Genomic DNA, 22718 nt, shown 5'->3' with positions numbered 1-22718 from the left:
CCTTCACAGAAGTAGTGTAATGTTTATTGCACATTGATATATAATGTCTATTGGTGTTTTGTGGCTAAAGCGCCCTTAGGCGTTGATGCACCCACGCTGACGCCTGGTGGCACGTCTCCTCCATCACGACTACCAACGTCGATGACCATGAGCAACCGTCGTGCATATGGAAGCTGCACTACGCTGCACACGCTAGCACAACGCGAAAGACGAAGCACGTAACTGACACACTAATACAACGCGCAAGACAAAGCACGTAACTGAATCGTCACCGAGTCAAATCAGCGCGTACAGCGCGTCGTAATTGCAGCCTCCGCGATCAACTTCAGAAACATTTTCAGAGCTAATTGCGGAGGCCACGCTCCGCTGTGCTGAGTACGGTGAACGCCACCTAGGTGGCGTTGGTAGTGCTTCTTGATGCCAGCGTCCCTTCGAATGCTGGCATCGAGGCGGCGTAGTGCTGAGACCACCGAAGCGTTCACTGTCGGTGCGCGTTAGTGTCATAATGCAGTACTTCTCTTTTCTGCTCGTAGGCGGCGGCACCGCCCCGAGCAAGAGCGCGGGTACACGGAGGAGTGTTAGATATATAAGGCGCGTCTGTGTAGCTCTCTGCAAATGCGTTTGTGGCGCAATGGGTTAAACGCTCGGCGATCTATCGTCGCGGACCGAGAGGTCGTGGGTTCGATTTCCAAATTTTGCATGTTTGTGGAACTTTTCTTCTGGTTTCTTTCTTTGTATTATGTTCGTGTACATTGTAAGCTGACGTATTTCCGTGACGGAAATACGTCAGTGAAGTCTTGGTGGACCCCGGCATAAAACACTTTCGTGTTAAAACCGAAGTAGTCCCTTCGTCACCTTCAGCTGCGATGTCTTCTGTCGACGACATGTGAAAATCACTTCAGCTGACATTGGTCTGTTGTCAAGGTGCGCTAGAACGGACGCCAGGGACTGTCTCTGAACATTATATTCAGGACAGTCGCATAGAATGTGTTCCAGTGTCTCCTCGCAAAGACAGGCATCGCAAAGAGCGTTGTCGGCCATTCCAATCAGAAGTGAATAAGATTTAGTGAATGCCACCCCTAGCCATAAGCGATAAAGCATAGTGGCCTCTCTTCGGCGGAGTCCAGATGGCATACAGAGATGCATAAAAGAGGGCTGGTGGTAGTGACAATTGCTCCGGTTGGTCTGGCCGCTGGTTGTACACCATGGAGAGAGCTTGATCTCCTGGGCAAGCACTCGAAGTCTGCTGGCAGCGTCGGACCATGAGAGTGGTATGGCCTCTTCCTGTGTGTCGTCAAGAGCTGCCCGAGCGGCATTATCGGCATCTTCGTTCCCTATGACACCGCAGTGACTTGGAAGCCACTGAAATGCCACGTAGTGTCCTTTCTCATGTGATGTCTGGAGCAGGTGCCTAATATCGAATACGAGCTGTTCGTATGGCCCGCGACGCAGAGCTGATAGCACAGATTGTAGGGCTGCCTTAGAGTCAGTGAATATTGACCATTGTCGAGGTGGTTCCCGATTGACGAAACAAAGTGCAGCGCGAAGAGCAGCTAGTTCCGCAGATGTCGATGTCGTTGGGTGGTCAGTCCTGAAGCTGATGGTAGTCGCTCTTGCTGGGACAACCACAGCACCGGACGAACATTGGAGGTTTGTGGAACCATCAGTATAAATATGTACACTGTCCGCATACCTCTCGTGTAGAAGAAGCATAGACAGTTGTTTCAGCACAGGTGACGATAGCTCAGATTTTTTCTTGATTCCTGGTACACTGAGATGTACTGTGGGGCTAATAAGACACCAAGGGGGCATCGATGGTTTAGATGCAGCGGTGAAGCCCGAGGGAAGTTTGTCGTTGTACTTGATGATAGTTTTCGAGAACGATGCTTGGCGTCTGTCTGAAGGTAGTGTTGCAAGGTGGTGATAGGGGGCACGTGCAAAATGTCTGACGTGCGTTCTCAGGGCTTCCACCGTAATGCGAGTTTGCATTGGATGGTCCCCAGCAATCGCAATAGTTGCCTCTGTTGACGTGCATCTGGGCAAACCAAGGCAAACTCTGAGTGCTTGAGCTTGTTCTGCCTGCAGAACACGAATATTTGTCTTGCAAGTGTTGTTCAGTACAGGTAGACTATATCTTAAAAAACCGAGAAAGACAGCTCTGTAGAGTTTCATCATTGCGTCTACTGACATCCCCCACGTCTTTCCTGTCAAGTATTTAAACAACTGGGAAATTGCTGTCAGGCGCCGTTTCATGTAGGCCACGTGCGGGCTCCAATAGAGGTCTCGGTCAATGATTACGCCAAGAAACCTGTGGGTTCTGACATAGGAAATGGTCCGCCTATTGATTGAGATGACATAAGGCGTCATTGGTTTACGAGTAAATGCCACTAGTGCGCATTTTTCTGCAGATATGCTGAGACCTTGTTTACACAAGTAGCTCGCTGTCAAAGTTGCTGCTCTTTGAAGCCGCGCACGTATCGGTGGACGTGTGACTGCCGAAGTCCAGACACAGATGTCGTCTGCGTATATTGAAATCTTGATGGTAGTTGGTAAGTATTGAGCAAGTCCAAGAAGAGCGAGGTTGAATAGCGTCGTGCTGAGAGCACCGCCTTGAGGAACGCCTCTGCTGGTATAGCGTCGCGTAGTCAGGCCATCGTCAGTTAACACAAATAATGATCTTGCAGATAGGTAACTTGCAATCCACAAGAAGACTCGACCACCTAGGCCAACCGTTGCAAGAGCATCGAGAATGGCCTCATGTAGTACGTTATCGTATGCACCTTTTACATCTAAGAATAAAGCTGCAGATAAACGCTTACGGGACCTTTCGTGCTGAACATATGAAACGAGATCAACTACATTGTCGATGGAAGAGCGGTCACGTCGGAAACCAGCCATGGAATTCGGATAAATCTTGTAGTGCTCAAGGTACCATTCCAGGCGGCCAAGGATCATCTGTTCCATTATCTTTCCTACACAGATGGCCAGCGCTATTGGGCGGTAACAGGTGAGCTCGAGTTGGGATTTGCCCCGCTTCAAGAATGGCACCAGGCAGCTTACTTTCCTTTTCTAAGGCGGTTTACTCGCCTTAGATCTCAAAGGGGCGTTCGACAATGTTACTCAGGCTAGTATACTCACCAACCTCAATGAGACGAGGTGCGGGAGGCGCACTTTCGGATATGTCAAAGACTTTCTGTCCTCCCGCAAGGCACGAATATTAATGGGTGAAGAGCGATCAGAGCCCATTGAATTGGGGGAGCGGGGCACCCCACAGGGAGCAGTGTTATCACCACTCCTGTTTAATCTGGCCTTACTGCCACTGCCACGATTGCTAGACCAAATCGAAGGAATCGGACACGCGTTCTACGCGGACGATGTTACAATATGGACGGAACAAGCGGGCTCCGACGGCTGGATGGAGGAGACACTCCAAGCGGCAGCACTTACAGTGCACGAGTACGCGAAGACCTGTAGACTCAGCTGCGCGCTGCAGAAGTCGGAACTCCTCGTAATCCAACCAGGAAAGCCCCGCAAGCAGCCCCCACCAGACATCTGCATCCAAATTGACGGCACCACAGTCAAGCCGACGGACACATGTAGAATTCTCGGACTCTTAATACAAGACAATGGCAAAGCACATGCCGCCATCGCCAAGATGAAAACCAGCGCGGAGAAGATCCTAGCCATGCTGAGAAGGGTTTCAACTAGAAATAGAGGACTCAAGGAAGACGACGCCCTCAGACTAGTGCAGGCATTCATAACATCCAGGGTAACATATTCGGCCCCGTATCTCAATCTCGACAGGACTCAAAACAATACACTCGATACCAACATCAGAAAGTCCACCAAGCAAGCCCTCGGCCTACCCATCTATTCGTCGGCCCAGCACGTTCAAGCCATAGGGGCACACAACACAGTCCACGAAGCCCACCTGTCTAACCAGCGACTCTGCCTGAGCCAGACAAATCATGGCCACGCGGTGCTGGATAAGATAGGGAGGCGCAAGGAGAGAGCAACAATCAAACGGTACATCCCAACTGAATGAATGACGACAATCACCACCAAGCCCTTACCCCGAAACATGACGCCGGAGAAAAATGACGGCAGGAGAGAAGCCAGAGCTCAGGCGATTAATTCCAAAATGCAGCGATTGGAGGGGGTCCTATACGTGGATGCGTCCCTCGTCAAGGGCAGCAGCGAAGCAGCGGTGCTGGTAACCGACGGGGAACGGTTGATAAACAGCGCTGCAGTCAACAAGAGAGAGTCAGCGACAGCAGAGGAAGTGGCCATAGCCCTGGGGCTCATCCAACCGGGCGCCAGGGTAGTGGTTACCGACTCCAAAAGAGCTTACGGCGGCTACAGGAAAGGGGTGATCTCCTCAGAGGCAGCCGCGATATTACCGAAGAAAAGGGCACCGGAGCGAGCCGTAGAGCTCGTATGGGTGCCTGTCCACACAGCGGCAGCCGGCAACGTCATAGCCGATTAGCATGCCCGAGCAATGACCCTCCGGGCAGGGCAGGCGCCGACACCACCAACCCGGTGCTCTCGTACAAAGAGATTACCTCCGAGTATAGGGAGGATCGGCGCACCTTCCCCGGGCCGCACCGCACCATTAGCAAGGAACAACAAACAATCATCAGGCGCATTCAGGCGGGTTCGCTTACCAACCCTGCCCTGATGAATAAATTCTACCCAGAAACCGAAGAGGACATTTGTCCATTTTGCAAAAATTACACAGGCACCCTCGCACACATCCTGATAGAGCGCACGTCACTCAAATCCCCTATACCCCGCATCCCCCCTCCGTCCCCCACTACCCCACCCCATGAGCGATGGGAGACCTTACGGTCTAGCCCCGCCCTGTCGATCCAGTTTGCACTGACGGATAGGGGCCAGGAGCTGCTGGCCGTATATGGGTCCCGAAACCAGGGAACCACCCCATCCGTCGTCTGAGAAGACGCCATCAGTTTGAGCTCAATAAATGTTTTCTCTATCTCTCTCTTCGTTAGTTCAGAGAGGTATGTGCCATTGCGTTTGAACTCTTTCTGCACTGCCGCTAGGATCGGCCCAAATTTTGCCCGACGTATCACGGACTTACGGCCGGCCTGAACAGCTCCGCTGTTAAAAGTAGCAGAAAGAGTATACACAACGACAATTCATCACTACACTAAAATCATTCCGGCACACACCAAGTGTCGTCTGCTTGTGTTAAAACGTTCCTCGCGTTCACGCGAGCTGCGCGTTCAGTGCTGGTCTCGAGCTTTCTTTTCGTGAGCACCATGAATCGACCTTGTTGCCTTGTGGGCTACAAATTTAGCGATCATAAACCTGTCAAACTGTCCACCGTGTCCCTCTGCAAGGCAACACGCGAGCGGTGTGGTTGCAGCCGTAAATTTACGCCGGATGATTACTACTACACTAGAGCGATTTAGCTTGTCCCGTGTTCGGGTAAACGCAAGCGCAAGCGGACTGGGCCTGCGCGTTTTACCGGATGAGCGGAACCGCAAATGTCAACGGCTAGCACGGTGCAGCCACCTGGTGGCACAGAGCTCAACCAAACAAACGCACAGCTAATACAGCATTAACCGAGTGTATTCTACTTTGCTGCTGGTGTAAATTTTCGACAGGAGCGTAATCATGAACACATTGCCGGTTTAAATGTTTAAAATGTTTTACCATTGGTTACAGCAATTCTACCTCTGTGTTTGGCTGGTTAAGCTCTGTGGCACCCGGTGGTTGCACCGTATAGACCACTCACCTTTAGGCTAATCCCCTTCATCCCAGCGGTAGTAGTATGGAGGAGGTTTAGTTTACGCCTCCGCCTATCCGTCAAAACGCCCAGCTCGCCAGCGGTTGTCGAAATACCGGACACACTTGGTGCTGCGACAGAACACTGACAACGTACGCTGCTTGGATATCTCTCACAGGGATCGACAGCCAGGCCATCGGAGAGGTTCGAAAGGCTTCGTGCACTGGCTCTAAGACAACCGGAAGTAGAAGACACGATATCACATCATGACGCAGAGTCAGGGAAGCCGGAGCTTAGCCACGATTACTCGGCGAACGAGTTGAGGAGAAAACGCACGGCTAGTAAGGAGGATAACTCGTAATCGTCTATATAGCTCTCTTAATAAGAGACACTTCACTTAAATTGTAGCGCAATTTTTTTACTAAACTTTATGCCCTTTGCGTCTACAAATTTTGTCCAAACCATTACACCGCCCCTTTCCGAGTTAGCTCTGTAATTGAGGTCCACAGAAGAGGGCTGTCTACCAGATGCCTGGACCAGCTGTTTTATGCAACTGCACTTTTTGAAATGGCGGATAATGTGGCTCACTTACGGCATAGACTTCTTCAATTTGCAAGCGCTCAGGTTACCCGTTTTAGCAGTCATAGTTTTATGGGGAAATGAAGCTACACGAGCATTCTGCTATAAACAATCTGAATCCGTCGTCATGCTAACAGATAAAACGGCAAACTTGCAGGATATCATTAGGATGCGGAAGCTCTACAAGCCAGTTTACCATTATTTTTACAGAGTATGCTTCCGGATGAAGATGCCGTCATCTACGTTGACACAGACGTGGTATTTCTCCACCCGGTCGAAGACTTCTGGAGAAAATTCTACGCCATGAATGAGTGGCAGATGGCCGGCATGGCTCCGGAGACAGAGGACTTTAAAAAAAACTACTACTTGATAAAGGGACTCCACCCTTTCGTGCAGCCATTTGGTAAGAGCAGTTGTTACAGCCTCATAAACTTCAACACACTTAATATGTTAACATAGTTAGTGTTGTAGTTATGGTTAATTTGGGGCACTTGTACCGAAGTGCAATTGAGGGCATCGCTAAAGGCGAACATTGTAGTCGGCTGGCACCCTACTATTATCGCTACCGTCACGTGGGAACAAAAGCCATGCTATCCGGAGCTCGCATGCACACTGACGCTAATTTTTAAGTTTACACTGCTGTTATTCCAGCAACAAAATAATAAAAAAGCGGTTGGAATTCGTGAAAAGCACGACTTTATAAAAGCACACCTTCAAGGCAGTCGTTCTTTGCACTATATAATAGAAGTAAATATGTGGCAACATTTGCGTATCATGTAATGTTAGATCAACGTCTTGTACCCGCTTTTATGCATAAGACGGATGTTGAAGCTCACTCATAACCTCTCACTCATTGTTTCTATAAATGATAAGACGGCAACCGGAGATCGACACGTGACCTTCGTCCCGCTGCGGGCGCGATGATGATGATTAGCACGATGATGATGGCTGTAAGAGGGGGGGGGGGGGGGTTGTGGGCTGATGATGATGCTGTTATAGTGGTGGGTCGGATAGAAAATGAAAACACGGGAACATTGAACAATACTACCCTAAAATTGTATTATGCGCTTTAACAACAACGTCTTCACAAAAAACTTAGCAGTGAAGCACGATGTTTTTTAGCATACTGCAGGCTCCGATGGCCCTTGCAGGAGTGGTTACAAAGGTAAAACAACAATCTCGAACAAACATTATTGGTTGTAACATTTCTTCTTTCTGGGGTTTCACGTACCGAAACCAGTTCTGATTATGAGGCACGCATAAATTTGACTACAAAAGATTCCACAGTATTATAACACACAGGACTGTTAGGTAAATTGTTCCAATAAGAGATTGCGGAGGGAAACAGTGAATACTTATGTGTAATAGCGTGGCTTGGAGGTTGGCGAATTACCTTACTGTATTTAGCTCTTGATTAGTGTAAAAACGGATCAAGTAAGTAACGTGACCGTGGAATACCGAAGTGGCAATGCTACAAAAGGGAAATGAATTTAAGGTTTCAAACTATTATTCGTTGTGCAAGTAGTTCTACATTTGCTATCGATAATAGTTCAGAGACACTGGGTCGCCTTGAATAATCAGAATATATGAATCTGACTGCCAGTTTTTCTATTCGCTCTACTTTATCAATTAGGTGTTTTTGATAAGGGCTCCAGATTAAATCAGCATATTGACGCGAAGTAAGCTGCCCTGCCCACTACAGGCACCGATCGTCAGAAGTCCGCACCGATCCGCAGGAAACAAATGGATAGTCGTCGCAACGGACTACCTAACGCGGTATGCGCAGAAACCAAAGCTGTGCCCCGCGGAACCGCTACAGAAGTCGCGATGTTCTTTGTCCATGAAATCTTGCTACGTCACGGGGCCCCTTCCGTCTTAATAACCGATCGAGGAACTGCGTTTACTTAATGCAGGAGATCGTCACGCTGACCCACACCAATCATCGGAAAACCACGGCCTATCACCCACAAACTAATGGACTAACCGAGCGCCTCAACAGAACTATGGCCGATATGATCTCGATGTACGTTGATGTAGAGCACAATTCCTAGGACCAAATTCTACCATACGTGACATTGGCATACAATACGGCTGTGCAGGAAACCACCCGATTCACACCATTTGAACTGGTTTATGAGCGCTGCGTAACAACACCTTTAGACGCCATGCTCCCGGTAGACAACGGAACAACAAGAAGTGACAATGCTGGCGACATCGTCCAGAAAGCCGAAGAAGCTCCACAGCTTGCTCGCAACCGCATCCGCAACCAGCAGAGTGTCGACGCCCGCCGTTACAACAGTGGCCGAAGGAACATTCAGTACGAACCCGGCGACTACGTTTGGGTGTGGACACCCGTCCGTCACCAGGGGCTGTCGGAAAAATTACTGCGCAGATACTTTGGCCCGTACAAGATCGTCAGGCGACTCAGCGACGTGAACTACAAGGTCGTCCCTCAGAGTACTAATATGAGCTCTAGCCGACGACGGGCACGAGCCGAGATTGTCCACGTAGTACGGATGAAGCCGTACTACGCCCGCGAAGAAGTGCCCCTCTGATCCACTCTCTCCCATGCCCTCTGTCACCCTTTACCCTACCCGACCGGCGACCGGGACGGTCACTTTCCACGTGGGGAGTAATGACGCGAAGTAAGCTGCCCACTACAGGCACGGATCGTCAGAAGTCAGCTGCCCACTACAGGCACAAGGTCGCCAGAGAGAAGACGACGAAGGGCGCAGGTGTGCGCGCGGTCTCTTGAGTGTCGGCCATCATTAAAGAAGGCTGTTCTCTTTCGGCGAGCTCCGATTAATTATCTTCGTGACAATATTCTAATGATGGTCTAATAAGTTCCAGATAAGTGATCGTCTAATTTCACATGTGGCGGAGTATTGCGCAGCTTCCTTCTTGAGAAGGACAGTTTGCCTTCGGTGGTCTGACATGTGTAGGAGATGTGAGGTTCCCAGTTAAGGTTCGATGTGATATTAAGGCCCGGGTATTTTACCTGATTGCGTTTGCCGAGTGCGGTGTTTTGGCGAGTATCAACGAAATGAATTAGATTTTAATTGTTAGTAAATGTGACGCATTTTGTTTTTGACGCATTAAGTCTCATGCTCCACGTATCGCACCATGAACGGATGGATTGAAGTGAATTGTTTAGTTCGATTTGGTGTCCTATTTTACCTGCAACTGTGTATACTACACTATCATCGGCAAAAATCCACATTTGGACCATTCCATGAACATTGAACTGAATATAATTAACATACATAATAAATATGAGAGGAGCAAGAACGAGCCCTTGCGGAACCCTCGACGTAATGTCAAGTTTCTGCGAAACACGTTGATCTATGGCCACACTTTGTTTCCGATTTAACGGAAAGCTGCAAATCCATGAAAATGTTTTGCTGTCAATACCAAAGGCGTTTTGTAATTAAATCTTGAGGCGTGACAACGTCCAATGCCTTGCAAGAATGTAAGAATATTGCGTTTATTTTGGTCTCCATCGTTTATTGCATTAGCTATTTCGTCCGTTAACTCAGCGAGCTGGGTTACGGTGGAAAGACCCGATCTAAACCCGTGTTCTCGGCTGTAAAGCAGTCCATTACTTTTTAAATGTGATATTATTGCCTTTAAAATTATGTGTTCTATTAGTTTGCCACAAGCACTTGTTAACAACACAGGGCGATGGTTAATTCTAATTTCGAACCTGATTTCGGAATTGGAATGATCTCAGCATTGCGCCAATCTTTTGGTAGCGTTGCTGTTTCAAGGGAGGTGATAAATATTTTGTGCAGGTATTTGTATACCCATTTGGCGTAATGATTTAAAACGAATAATTATAGTTATTGAGGCCAGGGTATTTCTTCAAATCCAATTTTTCTAAAAGAGAAATGATCCCTTCTTCATTTATTGTTAATTCTGGTATGGACACTCTCAGCGGATACGGTTCTAGTTAGGCGTTACAGGCATGTTTCGTGAAGACAGAGTGGCAAAAACAGTTAAGCTCCTTCGCAATACCTTCCGGTTCGGAAATAATGAAATCTGAAGTTTTTATTTGTGAAATGGCTTCGCGTTTATCAGCCAAGTATCGCCAGCATTTCTGAGGGCTTTGCGCCGTGATCAAAGGTAGAGTAATGTTATGGAAACACGACTTCGCTTTTGCGATTTTATGGTGCAAAGTAATAATAAGGTTATGGGTGTCGCCGTTCGTTCCTTTATTCCGCTGGCATTTTATCTTTCTTTTCGTCTGTAGTATTTCTCGAGTTACCTATGCGTATTCTCTGTTGATACGTTTTTTTTTCTTCGCGGAATAAAATTAGCTTCGCAAAAGGAAACGATGTCTTCAACACATGACCACAGTTCGTTCGCGTTTGTCATTCCATTGAAATCCGGCAAGTTTGACTCTGGGGAGCTGAACATGGCAGGATCGTCAGCGCGCGCATAATCTTTTACATGTGTGGGCAGTTGTTATTTGTGTTGCCGAGTCGGGGCAGGATAAGATGATCGCCTTGTGATCGGAAATACCGTTTTCTATGGACACGGTATTCCTCAATGTCTTTCATTTTACATCTGTAGTTGCGATTTCTGTACATCTGCAGTAACAATGTGACACTTCACCTGCGTCGGCTATATGCGGGATGCTCCGGTAACCTGCTACTTTGCTATGCCACTTATTTCTCAAGGTCGCCCATCAGCGTGGTGGCATGACGCCGACCATGTGACGCCGACGCAGTGATGAGGATGGAATGACGAAATTATGACGTCGATAAAGCGACAAATGCAGTATGATGACGACGGCATGACGACAATAAGATGACGACGTTGGAATGGTGACGACGGTGTAACAATGACAGCGGGACGACATGAGGTCAATGAGATGACGACACTGGCATGACGACAGGGATGACAAAGCTTGAGCGACGGCGATGGAACGACTACGACGGTATCACGACGGTGGTGGTACCACAAAAAAGATCGTGTCCTCTATACGCCACGAGCGCCGCCTCGCTTTTTCTTTCTCCTCCTTTCTTTCTACGGTGCGGCGCACTTTGATTTGTGGTATTTCGGGTTCTCTAGTGGATGACTTGGAAGTCACGCGTTATCATAGTCGGTGACGTTGTAGGCAGTGCATATTGTGTACGGTCATTTGGGCGTGTGATTTTGACTCAGGCTTGAAGCGAAGCTCGCTCGATAGGAAGTGCACGCGAAATTATGTTTGCAATTTAAATTTTTTTACTGCGAAGCATTTCTTTGCTTAGTCGCAGCCAAGGTCAAACGCGAGGCCGTCCAAGGGGACAGGGTTTGTCGCCGATGCGCACGCACCCCCACTCGCCCGCTCACTGGCTGCTATTGGTTCGGTCGCTCCTTGCTTCACAAGCATGCGCAGCTAGAGTAACTGGAAAAATTTTAGAGTATCGCATTTGTTTTCCGCGCGCCGCCGCCTGCCGCGGCCACCGGTGATTGGGGTGCTCGCGTCACGTGACCTTTTGCCGCCATATCCCTTCCAAGCCCTTTCAGTTGGCACGTCGAACCCGTAGCGTACGCACCGCGCACGGAGAGCCCTTGGTCGTTTCGTTCAACGCTTGCGTTGCGCTTGCGAACACAGGCGTCATAAATAACCCATCATCATGCCTGGTTGCTTTGCCTTCGGGTGTAGCAACCGAACGGAGTCCGGGAAGGCATTTTTATGTATTCCGTGCGGGAAGGACGACGGTGAACGACGTTCTGAGTGGCTCCACAGAATTGGCCGCAAAAACTTCGCGCCCTCAAAGAACACCCGCTTGTGCGAGGTAAGTTTCTTGAATAACTAGTTTGCTGGACAGTTATTGCTTTCAAGCGACTGTACTTGCGTGTGACCGCTAAACTTTACCGGTCCGGTTCACGCTCATCGCTCTGCGTGCGGCTATTGAACACTATGTAGCGAGCACACGTGGTTTTGAGTGAGCTGTTCTGTTCACGTGGCTCGCTTTGTTTCACGCTATTGAAAATCGCCCAGTACCTATCTTCAAGTAAGCTCTTCGGTTCGCGCGGCCCGCTTTGCTTTGCGCTAGTTTCCAGTAAACTGTTCGGTTCGCACGGCTCGCTTTGTTTCGCGCTATTGAAAATCGCCCAGTACCTATCTCTCAAGTAAGCTCTTCGGTTCGCGCGGTCCGCTCTGCTTCGCTTTTGTTTCCTTTAAACTGTTCGGTTTCGTGCTATGGAAAATCGCCCAGTACCTATCTTTCAAGTAAGCCCTCCGGTTCGCGCGGCCCGCTCTGCTTTGCGCTATTGTTTCCAGTAAACTGTTCGGTTCGCGCGGCTCGCTTTGTTTCGCTCTATTCAATATCGCCCAGTACCTATGTTTCAAGTAAGCTCCTCTACTTAGTGCTGTTGAAAACATCGTTATGCGAACTTTCTAGCAAGCTCTCCACTGTTTCGTTCGGTTTGCGCCCCGCGTTTGAAGAAAACGTACCTACATGTCAAGTAAGCTGCAGTGCTTGATTCGCGCGGCTCGTTGGAAACAACAAACATACATTTCAAGTGAGCGTGTTGTGCTCAGAGGGGGAGCGAAGTTGTTAAAGCATTTAGTGGATTAATGAGTGTTTATCCATTAGATAACTTCAGGGCAGGTACGACAATATCTGCCAAATATTCGTAGCGGAAATACGGCTTAGATTGCACATAAAATACTGATTTCCTTTTTACGCGACGTTAGCGTGTGTACGTTTTCTAATAAAAAAACCGCTGCGTTGTAGTGCGCTGAGCGATAGCCTTGCCACAGTGAGAAACGGTCAATGGAAGGCGATAAACAATGCTCGTGTCAGTACAGTCGTCTGCGCTATTGGGCGATTGGCTTAGCTGCACACTTAGGATGAAAACAAGGCCCGAACGAAAAGCGCTGGTGTTTTTATTTTATTCACATCTTGTAGCCCTCTTACTCAAACCCGTCAAATAGCTACAGAGTAAAAGGAGATGGTTCCCATGAATAATGTGTTTTAAACAAGTGCCAGGTCTATACAGAAAATGTTGCTTCAAAATGTCTTCTATAGATTTCCTGACAGTTTTTTGCGACTACTTACACTTTAGATATTTTAAGCACTGTCACAGGGTGGGTTTATTAACATTCCTATTTTTCTTTGTTTTCTCCATGGACAAACTATAGGACCATTTCATCCCTGATGATCTTGAGAAACCAAGAGTCGATGGTAAAAAGAAGTTGAAGTGGAAGGCAATACCAAGCATTTTTGCACATTGGCCGCAGAAAAATCTTTGAAAGTCACCATTTCCTAGACTCCAATACTCGCTGCAAGCAAGCACAGTCTCGCACTCAGACTGCCGCCAGCCAACAACTGATATCCTGGGAGATGCAGTTGAGGCACCTCAACCAACAGGGAGCCAAGGAGCACCAGAGGTCCCAGAAGACACTCCAGGTACCCAGGGAACACCTAGCTGACTTCCTAAGAGGGACTGAAAGTTCTGCTGTGATTGGAAATCCAGCAATGGAATGCACTACAGCAGGTACTGTGTGTATTATGCGGTTACGCAAATTCACAGTAGATTTGAAAACATAAATTCTAGTGTGAAATCCTCTGGATTGCATTTATTGAATTGTGATCAAGTAATAAGCATTGCCTGAATGTAAATGCGATCAATTAAAGGGAACACTCTTGTATGTGGCCTTCACTTTGCTGACACTCTTGCTACAAGTGGTGAATAAAGCTATCGCTTGTTTACCTACAGCATGATCAAAACAGACAGGACAGTAAGTAAAGGATTAGACGAGCACTGTGGCGAACTCTTACGGCATTGTCGCTGTATTTTTCATGCCTGAGAAAATTGTCCAGTCTTTGCCAGGCTGTGCAATCACGCGCAGAGGCCTCAAATTCAGTATTGCACAGGGCTTGCAAGAACAGACATAGGTAAAGCGTAGTGCCGTGTGGTGACCATGTTTGCAAAATTTTGCTGTCATGTGAATCATGTTACATTGGCTAGATGGGTCGATCTATCAGTAAGAGATAGCATGAACGCTTTTCTAGATTGAAGAATGCAGTTCAAGCATTTGAATTTGTATTGATGCCTGGCCTCGCCCAGAAAGCCACTCAAGCTCTTTTACAGCATCTGAAAGTGACAGAGTTGACTGCCAAACTTTAGATACATTGCATCTGGCTTAGTGCATGTCAAAGTGCCATCAAGACTCGTGTATTCTTTCACTTCCCTATTCCCTTCCCCACATGTAGGGTAGCAAACTGGACAAAGTCTCGTTAACCTCCCTGCCTTTCCTTCTGTCTCTCTCTGTTTGAACCGGCCATGTATGCTTATTCTTTATTCTGTGTGCATTTTTTGAAGGAACAAAGACGAGAAATTTGTCTCTGCCTCACAGTGAAGGCATATTTGATTTGAAAAAGTGGTGACAAGTGCATAACCGAGGCATCAGTAGCGCTACACAGAAAAGAAATACACTAGCAATAAGCTTGCAGCGTGAGTAAAAATGCATTGTGTGTAAACATCGAGTGATGGCAAGCAAACGTCTTATCAAGCAGGTTGCCACCAGCCGGCAGCTGATTACCTGGTATGTTCAGGTGACACAAGGAACAGGGAGCCAAGGAGCACCTGAGGGCCCAGAGGAAACTCACGGTATCCAGGGAGCATCTGAGAGCCTAGGAGGGGCTGACAGCTCTTCTGCGACTGGAAACTCACCAACGGAATGCTCTACAGCAGATACAGGTACCGTGTAGTTAAGCACTAATTCGCAGCATATTTGCAAACATCAATTGTAGAGTGAAATCCTCTGAACTGTATTGTATTGAACCGTGACCAAGCAAAGTGATAATGAGTATTGCCTGATGTAAAGTGCAGTACACTGTTAAAGTGAACACTCGTATGTGCTGTCTTCACTTTACTGCCATTTTAGCTACATGTGGCAGTTAAATCTCTCACATGTTTACCAATGTTCAGTAGTGCTCAGTGCTTGCAAGAACAGACACATGTAGAGATTAGTGCCGTGCGGTGACCATGTTTGCGAAATTTCGCTGTCATGCGAATTGTGCACTTCGGCTAGACTGGTTGATGATCAACTCGAAATTGCGGGAACATTTTCTCTAGGTTGAAGAACCAATTTGGATTTACATTGCTCATGTACACCTGTTTTTTGTTACATCTGCTTTGGAGGAACAAAAACGATAAAGCCCACATCATAGATGAGGCATACCAGATAGAAAAACGTTCTTGTTTGCAGTGCTATTAATATATGGTCTGTCTGTAGACTGTTACTTTCGACATGGGGAGTGAAAACCAGGCCATATGAAGGTTGTGCAATATCATAGCCACAAGGTATGGGCACCCACGAACCACATGCCCCCACCCCTGTAAAGGAGATCGCAGCCTGCACATCCTCGCGGATAAACCCCACCTTCTGAAAAACTTGCGTGGTCATCTGGTGAGACAGCAGAAGATAGTTCTAGATGAGGCAACTGTGGTGAACAATAAGTTGCCAACCAATGATGTATGGCATTCTGGAAGCAATTGCATTTCCTTGTAGTTGCTGAAACTAGCCCCTTTATTCTGTGTTTTTCTTTTATTGTTCACAAGTTCTCATACTTCAGTCTCTGCAAATCAACAGCCTGTTACATCCACTGCACGCCTCTGCCAGCAACCTCCTCTTGCTCTTGTCTTGCAACAGCTGACTCCATGTTATGCCTGCAAATTTCCTAATTTCATCAAACCACCTAATTCTCTACCGTCCTAAACTGCGCTTCCCTTTTCTTGCCACCATTTTAGTTATACTAATAGGCGAACCATTATCTATTCTACGCATTTATGACTTTTCTTCTTAATCTCAAGTATTATTTGTATAAATCTTTGTCACTGACCTGTACACGACGATTTTCATGTTTCGGTGCCCGTAAGAACACCTTGTTTGAGTGACCAACTTGTTCAATCAATTAAATTGGTCACTGCTGAAACAGCTGGTGTACTCTTGAATATGTGCCAAAGTGACTTTGTGTAGATAGGGTAAAGATTGCCATCCATTTTGTTAAGCTACATCACCACCTTCGAGAAAAAAAATACAATTTTTGTCACAAGGCTGCCGTTACATTTTTGTCTTGTAAAGTCTATGTAGTTGGAACCTTTCAGCTGATTACATTATTAAAACTATAAAAATATTTTTTATTCTATTTAAAATTTCTTGAAATATGAGTGTTGCGCCAACCGTCACAACTTTGAAATGGTAGGCACGAAACAAATGCCACTTGGCAGGAACCTAATGGGGTTAGTAAAGTGCAACACACCACCATGATAGCCATATTTTGGAGCAAAAGTGCATGATCAAAAGGCTGAAAAATGTAACTTGTAGCACATTGTTTTCCGAAACAATTGCCATAGTATGAAAAGTCGCCACTCATTTTGGTTATTCTGCTTCATTGCACAGCCTAATGTACACAGAAACAGCATGTAAAACTTCATGCAAAAAATATTTATTACAGAAAAGTTATCACTGCTTGTGTAACTATAAAATAATAAAAACGATTTGAGAAAAATGGGTTCGAACGTAAGCATATGTCTAGGTGTTAAAATCCCTCTAGTGAAAGTGTTTAACTTATTTGAAAACACAAGTGTCCCAGAATACTTCTAAAAGATTTTATAATAACTACTAAACGAATTAACATTGCATAATATTCAAAGGGAACAATATATTTGATGGAATTACTCATGTTTTGAAATAAATTAAGTTTGAGATGCGAGCAGGAGGGGTTGGAAAAACACTCATTACTTTTCGACAGCTTAAGGTGGAAACTTAATTTTTTTTGCTAAATATTCTAGAATAACCAGAGAGCTTATAATAGTAGCTTCGAACCAATATTTTTCATAAATGTCGTTTTTGAAGGTCGTGATATACCTTAAGGCTGTTGTCACTAGTTAAAAGTTCGAGTCTCTAAATGTTACCTCTATTATTTTTCTTTCAGCCTTTGCTGCACAATGCCTAGTTTTTTTCCTCAAGCTTCTTTGTTCCAAGTTTATGCCCCATAAGTTATTACTGGTACGATAGTGTCCTTTTTTTAAGAAACAATGGTAAGCTGCCAGCCATGCATCAGGAGTGGCCGCCAAATGCAATTTCTGTTATTTAGATTGTCTTCTCATGATGCAGTCCCCTCTGACCTATTGGCCTTAATATTCTTGAACAGGTTCAAGAGGCTGAAGGACAATGACGAACTCATTCATTCACCAGGCTAATGAATATCACTTTAATTTTTGCTGGTTGGAGTGGTAAATCACCAATAGCTTGCAGATATATGATAGTAAATATTAGCAGCGAGAGAGTTTCCTCACCTTACTTTGGAACTGTAAATTCCAAATTAGGATTCAATGTTTGCGTGCCGTTTCTCTTGAGATGTCTTGCCATCACAGGGTCACATCGTGTACCAACATAGCTACATAAAAGATAAAGTGTGACCATGAAATGCTGTATATTTTCTTTCAGGTCAGCCTAGAGTATGTACAGCAGCTGTGCAAAATCGATGAAAGCACAGCCTCAAGCTTGCCCCGCGTTTAAAGCTTAAGCATAAAAACCCCAGTCATTATGACAAAATGAACGTTAAGCACAGCTTGTGCTTTGTTCAATCACAGTGTTCCAGCTGCTCTAAGGCTTCTGGTAGAGAAGAAGATAGAAGACAAAGCCTTGACAACTGCTTGGTTTTTGGACAAAGTGTTTAGGTGGTTTTCCCTGATGACGTCAAAGACACCGACTCTGGCACTGAGTGATTTATGCCCTCAGAAAGGCAAGGAGACGGAGGCATTTTTTGGAGATTTTATTGAAATGTTCAGGAAGCTTCAAATTTTTGACCAAAGCAGGCCTAATGAATCATGGAAACCTGTGCAGACTGGCATGATCATAACAACTACGGCACTAAGTCTTCGCAAACTGTATGTTAGATCCAATGGCTTAAAGTTCCTGCTGCTAAGTCGCTTCTCCCAGGATGCCCTGGAAAATCTTTTCAGTGCTATACGAGTAAAATCGCCTGTCCCTAGAGCCAGATAATTTAGGACTTATAGTGCTTGCACAGTTCTTTAAACCACGCAAGCATGGAAGCTATAATACTGATGACTCTGTTCATTTGACGGATTTTCTGTTCTCGAGACCTTACTTAAGCGCAGAACTATAGCCCGTGCAGATGCCCATTATGACAGAGAATCTTGTACCAGAGGAGCAGAGAATCACTGGAGTACTTGACCAGAGAATCACTGAAGTACTTGGCAGGGTACATTGCTCAAAGTGTCAGGAAGAAGCATGGACTCTGTGACCATTGCAATACCACATTGGTCGAAACTGACACCACTCGGGCTGGCTTGCTTTTGCAGTTCAAAAACTATGTAGCCAACAAATCGTCCTTGTGCACACCATCTCCTTCACTCATGTCCCTTTTAGAATGTGCAGAAACCTGCTACAGAAAAAATGAAACTTCACTTGTAGCAGGAAAACTTCCGCTAAAACACGTTGGTGATATGATTGCAGCAATTGAGCCTGCATTTTCAGCACTTCCTACGTGCCATGACGTTGCCAGTAAGGTTGTGCAGCAGTTTCTGTTGTGCAGACTACGCTTTAGCTTTCGTAAAAATAATGAAGAAATGCAGAAGAAAGCACCACAACGACCAAAGTGCGCATCGAAAAGTGTGGGTATGCGTGCGGCTGTCAGTAATGTAAAATAAGATGACTAAGAAGGACACTAAAAAGAAACTATTTTTAGAAAGAGTTAATTAGCCGTATACCTTAACAAATGCCACTTGCCACGAGAAGTGGCTTGGTAAGCCAGCAAAAATGCCTTGCAGTTACCCATGCTCGCTCGCTGTGTCATCGCGGCTTTTGACGGCATCTACTAGGTCCTAGTTAACAGTTCATTTGTAAAGATGGACTACGTTGTGTTCTAAACGAGCCAAGCTCTGAACTTGGGAAGCTTAAATGACATTTACTGTCATAACAAACCAAATTTAAGATAATCCTTCGAAATCCGTTACGCCACAATGATGTTTCGGTGTAGAAACAAAAGACGGAACTTAAACCTCCATTTTCCTCTTTAATAATCAACCTATTACCAATCAGTCACCAAAGAGTTTGGGCAGATTACTTTATTAGTAAAAGTTCAGTTAGCGTTTCTCTTAGTGTCCCTGTAGGTCTTTCTGCTATTGCAAAAAGTTTATTTTTAGAGGATTTATATAATTGCTTGCTCTTGAGAACCTCTGGTCATAACGAATACTGTGGTATCAGTGTAGTTTATCAGCTAGAGCTTACTGTGAAATAAATGTGAATGTAGCTTAAGTTTTCAGAAGCGAAGTGCGAACTCGGTAGTGGACTTTCCTTTCCTAGAGTAGAATGTGACAAAATTTTAAGTGGAATATAGTTTCGTGTATTAACTATGATGCTGCTTACCCAGAGCAATGTACATCTCATTCCTAGCAAGTGAAAAAGGCAGTATCACCATATTTTGCTGATTTATTGAGCTTTTATTACTATTTTAATATTGTTTATTACTGCCTATTTATTTTAATTTCTGTGTCAGTCGTTAAACGGTAAACAGGACGCTTGTTTACAAATTACAGTTGTGTGCAATTGACTATCTCTTATTCTGTCATATCTTAAATTTCTATTGAATAGTATGTCTATTTGTACTAGTCATAGTAGCTTTCCTGGCAATTTTATTTTTGTACTGTTGAAATACATATAACCTGGAGGGTGTGCTAACTCTTTAATCCCTGCAAATGACATGGCAGAGTTTGAACTGCATAAATTCATTTTCATAACACGTTTGCAGTTATTGTGCAAGTCCATAATTATTACAGCTCACTCTGTCATATTTTTAAATCCCACTTATAGACTAAGTTACATGTATTTGTCCTAGTCACAGTCTCCTGGCAAGTTCATTTCTGTTTTGTACAAGTAATAACCAGGAGGGTGTACCTCCAAGTTATTAAGTGCCTGCTTGTGACATGGCAGAGTGCAAAATGTATAAGGTTTTTAACATGTCAAGTGTTTGTTATTGTGCGTGTCCATGATCACTATATCTTGCTCTTTGTGATATTTTAAAATCTCATTTTCAGACATTAGTATTTGACCTGGCTACAGTAGCTTTCCTAGCAATTTTATTTCAGTACTGTATAATAAGTAATAACCTGTAGGGTGTACCTCCAGGTTATTCAGTACCTACTTGTTAAATGGCAGAGTGCAAAATCTATAAAGGTTTCTTTTCACATGTCCAATGTTAGTGTGCATGATCACTGAAACATGGGTGACATTCATGGTACAAAATCTTAATGGGGTGTTCTTTAATTAGTGTATAGGTGTGTCAATAGAGCTTCTAGACTCCCATTGTGCCAGTGTTTCTCAAAAGCATAACTCTGCAGTTCATGCAAGATGAAAAGGGTAACAAAAGATGGAGACTTGCATAACAATGGATAAATAATGGAAGCCTCAACCCAGAGCAAACATTTCGACAAGAGCACGTGTCTTTGTCGGGACCTTGACGAAGGCCAAGTCCCTTTGCAGAAACATTGACTCTAGGATGAGGCTTCCTTTGTTTGTCCACAATTAACTCTGCAGTTGTAATGTTAAACACAGCCGTCGGGCTAGATGTTTCACTGTCGAATGCCTGCTGTTGTGTGAAAACTTGGTGTTGCAATAAAGACTGTTTCTTCAGTGGCGTATATTACTGTTGTGAAATAAATATGTTGCTTGCCTCCACATCTTACTTTGTGACTGCATGCTGTTCTGAAAATGCGAATTTTGCTGACAGCATGAAGCGATTCAGGGACAAATGGTATGGTGCCCCTTATACAGGGAGGCTGCAAAATAGTAATTTATTGCAAACCTGCTACAGCATGATTATGTCAACAGGTACAGCACCTCTATAATAAACAGCCTCGTACATCTTTCTATGCCGTGAGTGCTGTGATAAGAGCATCATTTAAAAAATAGAAGTGCTCAATGTTACAATTCCGTTTCAGAAACCTAGTTTTTACCGTGTCTTCGCAACTTTTTTTCGAAAATTTAATGATCCGATTCACATAAAGGGTATACAATAAAAGAAGCATGATCGAAAATAAATATAGGAAAACCGCACCACTGTTTAGTACTGGCAATGTCAACACAATACTCCAGAACACAGTAACAGATTGGAAATAAGTGCACTAAAAGGTTGACATTATCAAAGGTACAAAAAAAACATTCGTACACATTCTTTATAGCCGTATGCGGATACCTGCTTGAGTTTCGCGTGAATTAAAAGCTGTTAACCAGTCGTTTAGAATGTTACCTTCAGAGAGATTATTTGACAAATCGATGAGAACATTACAAGCACGCATTCGCAAACACGCCAATAGCCGCAAGACGCGAAGTTTGCTTGCAGCGGCCACTGGTGTTTTATCACTGGTACGTGACAGGCAACTTTATGAATCTACAATAAAATTACTGCTTACACTTCGCTCCGATTATACAGATAAACCAGCGCAGCAGTAAGCTGTTTACATTTGCTTGCTTTTGTACTTCGAAAGGACGCGAACGAGCACTACGAAGGCAGCCTGAACACCCACAGCACATGCCATCGGCTGTCAAGCTGCGTTTTTAGCGCAAACACAACCTAAAGACCCAGTTTTCATCTAAAAGAAGTTTCAAGCGAATTCACTGGGCGCATAGAAGTATATGTTTTCAGCAGCTCTGCACATAGCACTTGACGCAAGACGAAGTCCATAAAGCGACACGTAGAGCATCGGTTCGCGAGCATCGGAACCATCCCCGCACATTTTATACACTCTAAAAACAGTTGCACCCTTTGGGGTGCATTTTTGTCACACAAGAATAATCGTCATCTCTCTTGCTTGCGTTTCCTATCTTGAAAACTCTGCACTTGCTACTTTCCTGTCGAGAACGCTGTGTCACGCTGATAACGCTCTTGTCGTTCGTGACCGAGAAGTGCCGGGCGCACAGCGTTAAAGAAAGGAAAGTCACGCAAGTCAGATGACGATTATTGTTCTTTGGCAAAAATATGCCCCAAAGGGTGCAACTGTTTTTAGAGTATACGTTCCGTCGCTTACCGCGCTGTACGGTCATTACCGTCGATATCTCGGTGTCACATGTGACATTCACTTGGAAGAAAAACAGAAATATATACCAGTTTCGCGAAACAGAACGCGAAATCTAGGGGGGAAATCCGTCAGTTAACTCAACGCTACTCAATGCACGCTAGCGGTACCGCTACAGCGCGTCGGCGGTCTGGAAGGGATATGGCCGCCGACACCCAATGTTGGCGGCGTGCCGCGTACCCTTGCGGTACTCTGAATATTTTTCCAGTGAGTCTATGCGCATAAAGCCCCTATATTTATAAAATTAGCGCCATCCACTTCCCTCCTCCTCCGTTCCACTATCGCG

General features: G+C 45.4%; 1 protein-coding gene across 7 annotated transcripts in view; it reads left to right on the top strand.

The window, feature by feature from the left end:
* Positions 1 to 22718, top strand: part of LOC119458271 (glucoside xylosyltransferase 1) — a 364373-nt gene that overhangs the window by 177499 nt on the left and 164156 nt on the right. For 2 of the 7 annotated variants that reach the window (XM_037720106.2, XM_049670969.1), the window contains exon 4: positions 6539 to 6731. The exons of the other annotated variants lie outside the window; for them this stretch is intronic. In XM_037720106.2, coding sequence (XP_037576034.2) covers positions 6539 to 6731 — 193 coding nt within the window. The remainder of the gene's footprint in view (positions 1 to 6538; positions 6732 to 22718) is intronic. 7 annotated transcript variants of the gene reach the window in all.

The sequence above is a fragment of the Dermacentor silvarum genome, chromosome 7, assembly GCF_013339745.2.
Source record: "Dermacentor silvarum isolate Dsil-2018 chromosome 7, BIME_Dsil_1.4, whole genome shotgun sequence".
NCBI classification, from domain to species: Eukaryota; Metazoa; Arthropoda; class Arachnida; order Ixodida; family Ixodidae; genus Dermacentor; species Dermacentor silvarum.
Note: the sequence above shows the minus strand (reverse complement) of the source record. Positions and strands in the feature narration are given on the sequence as shown.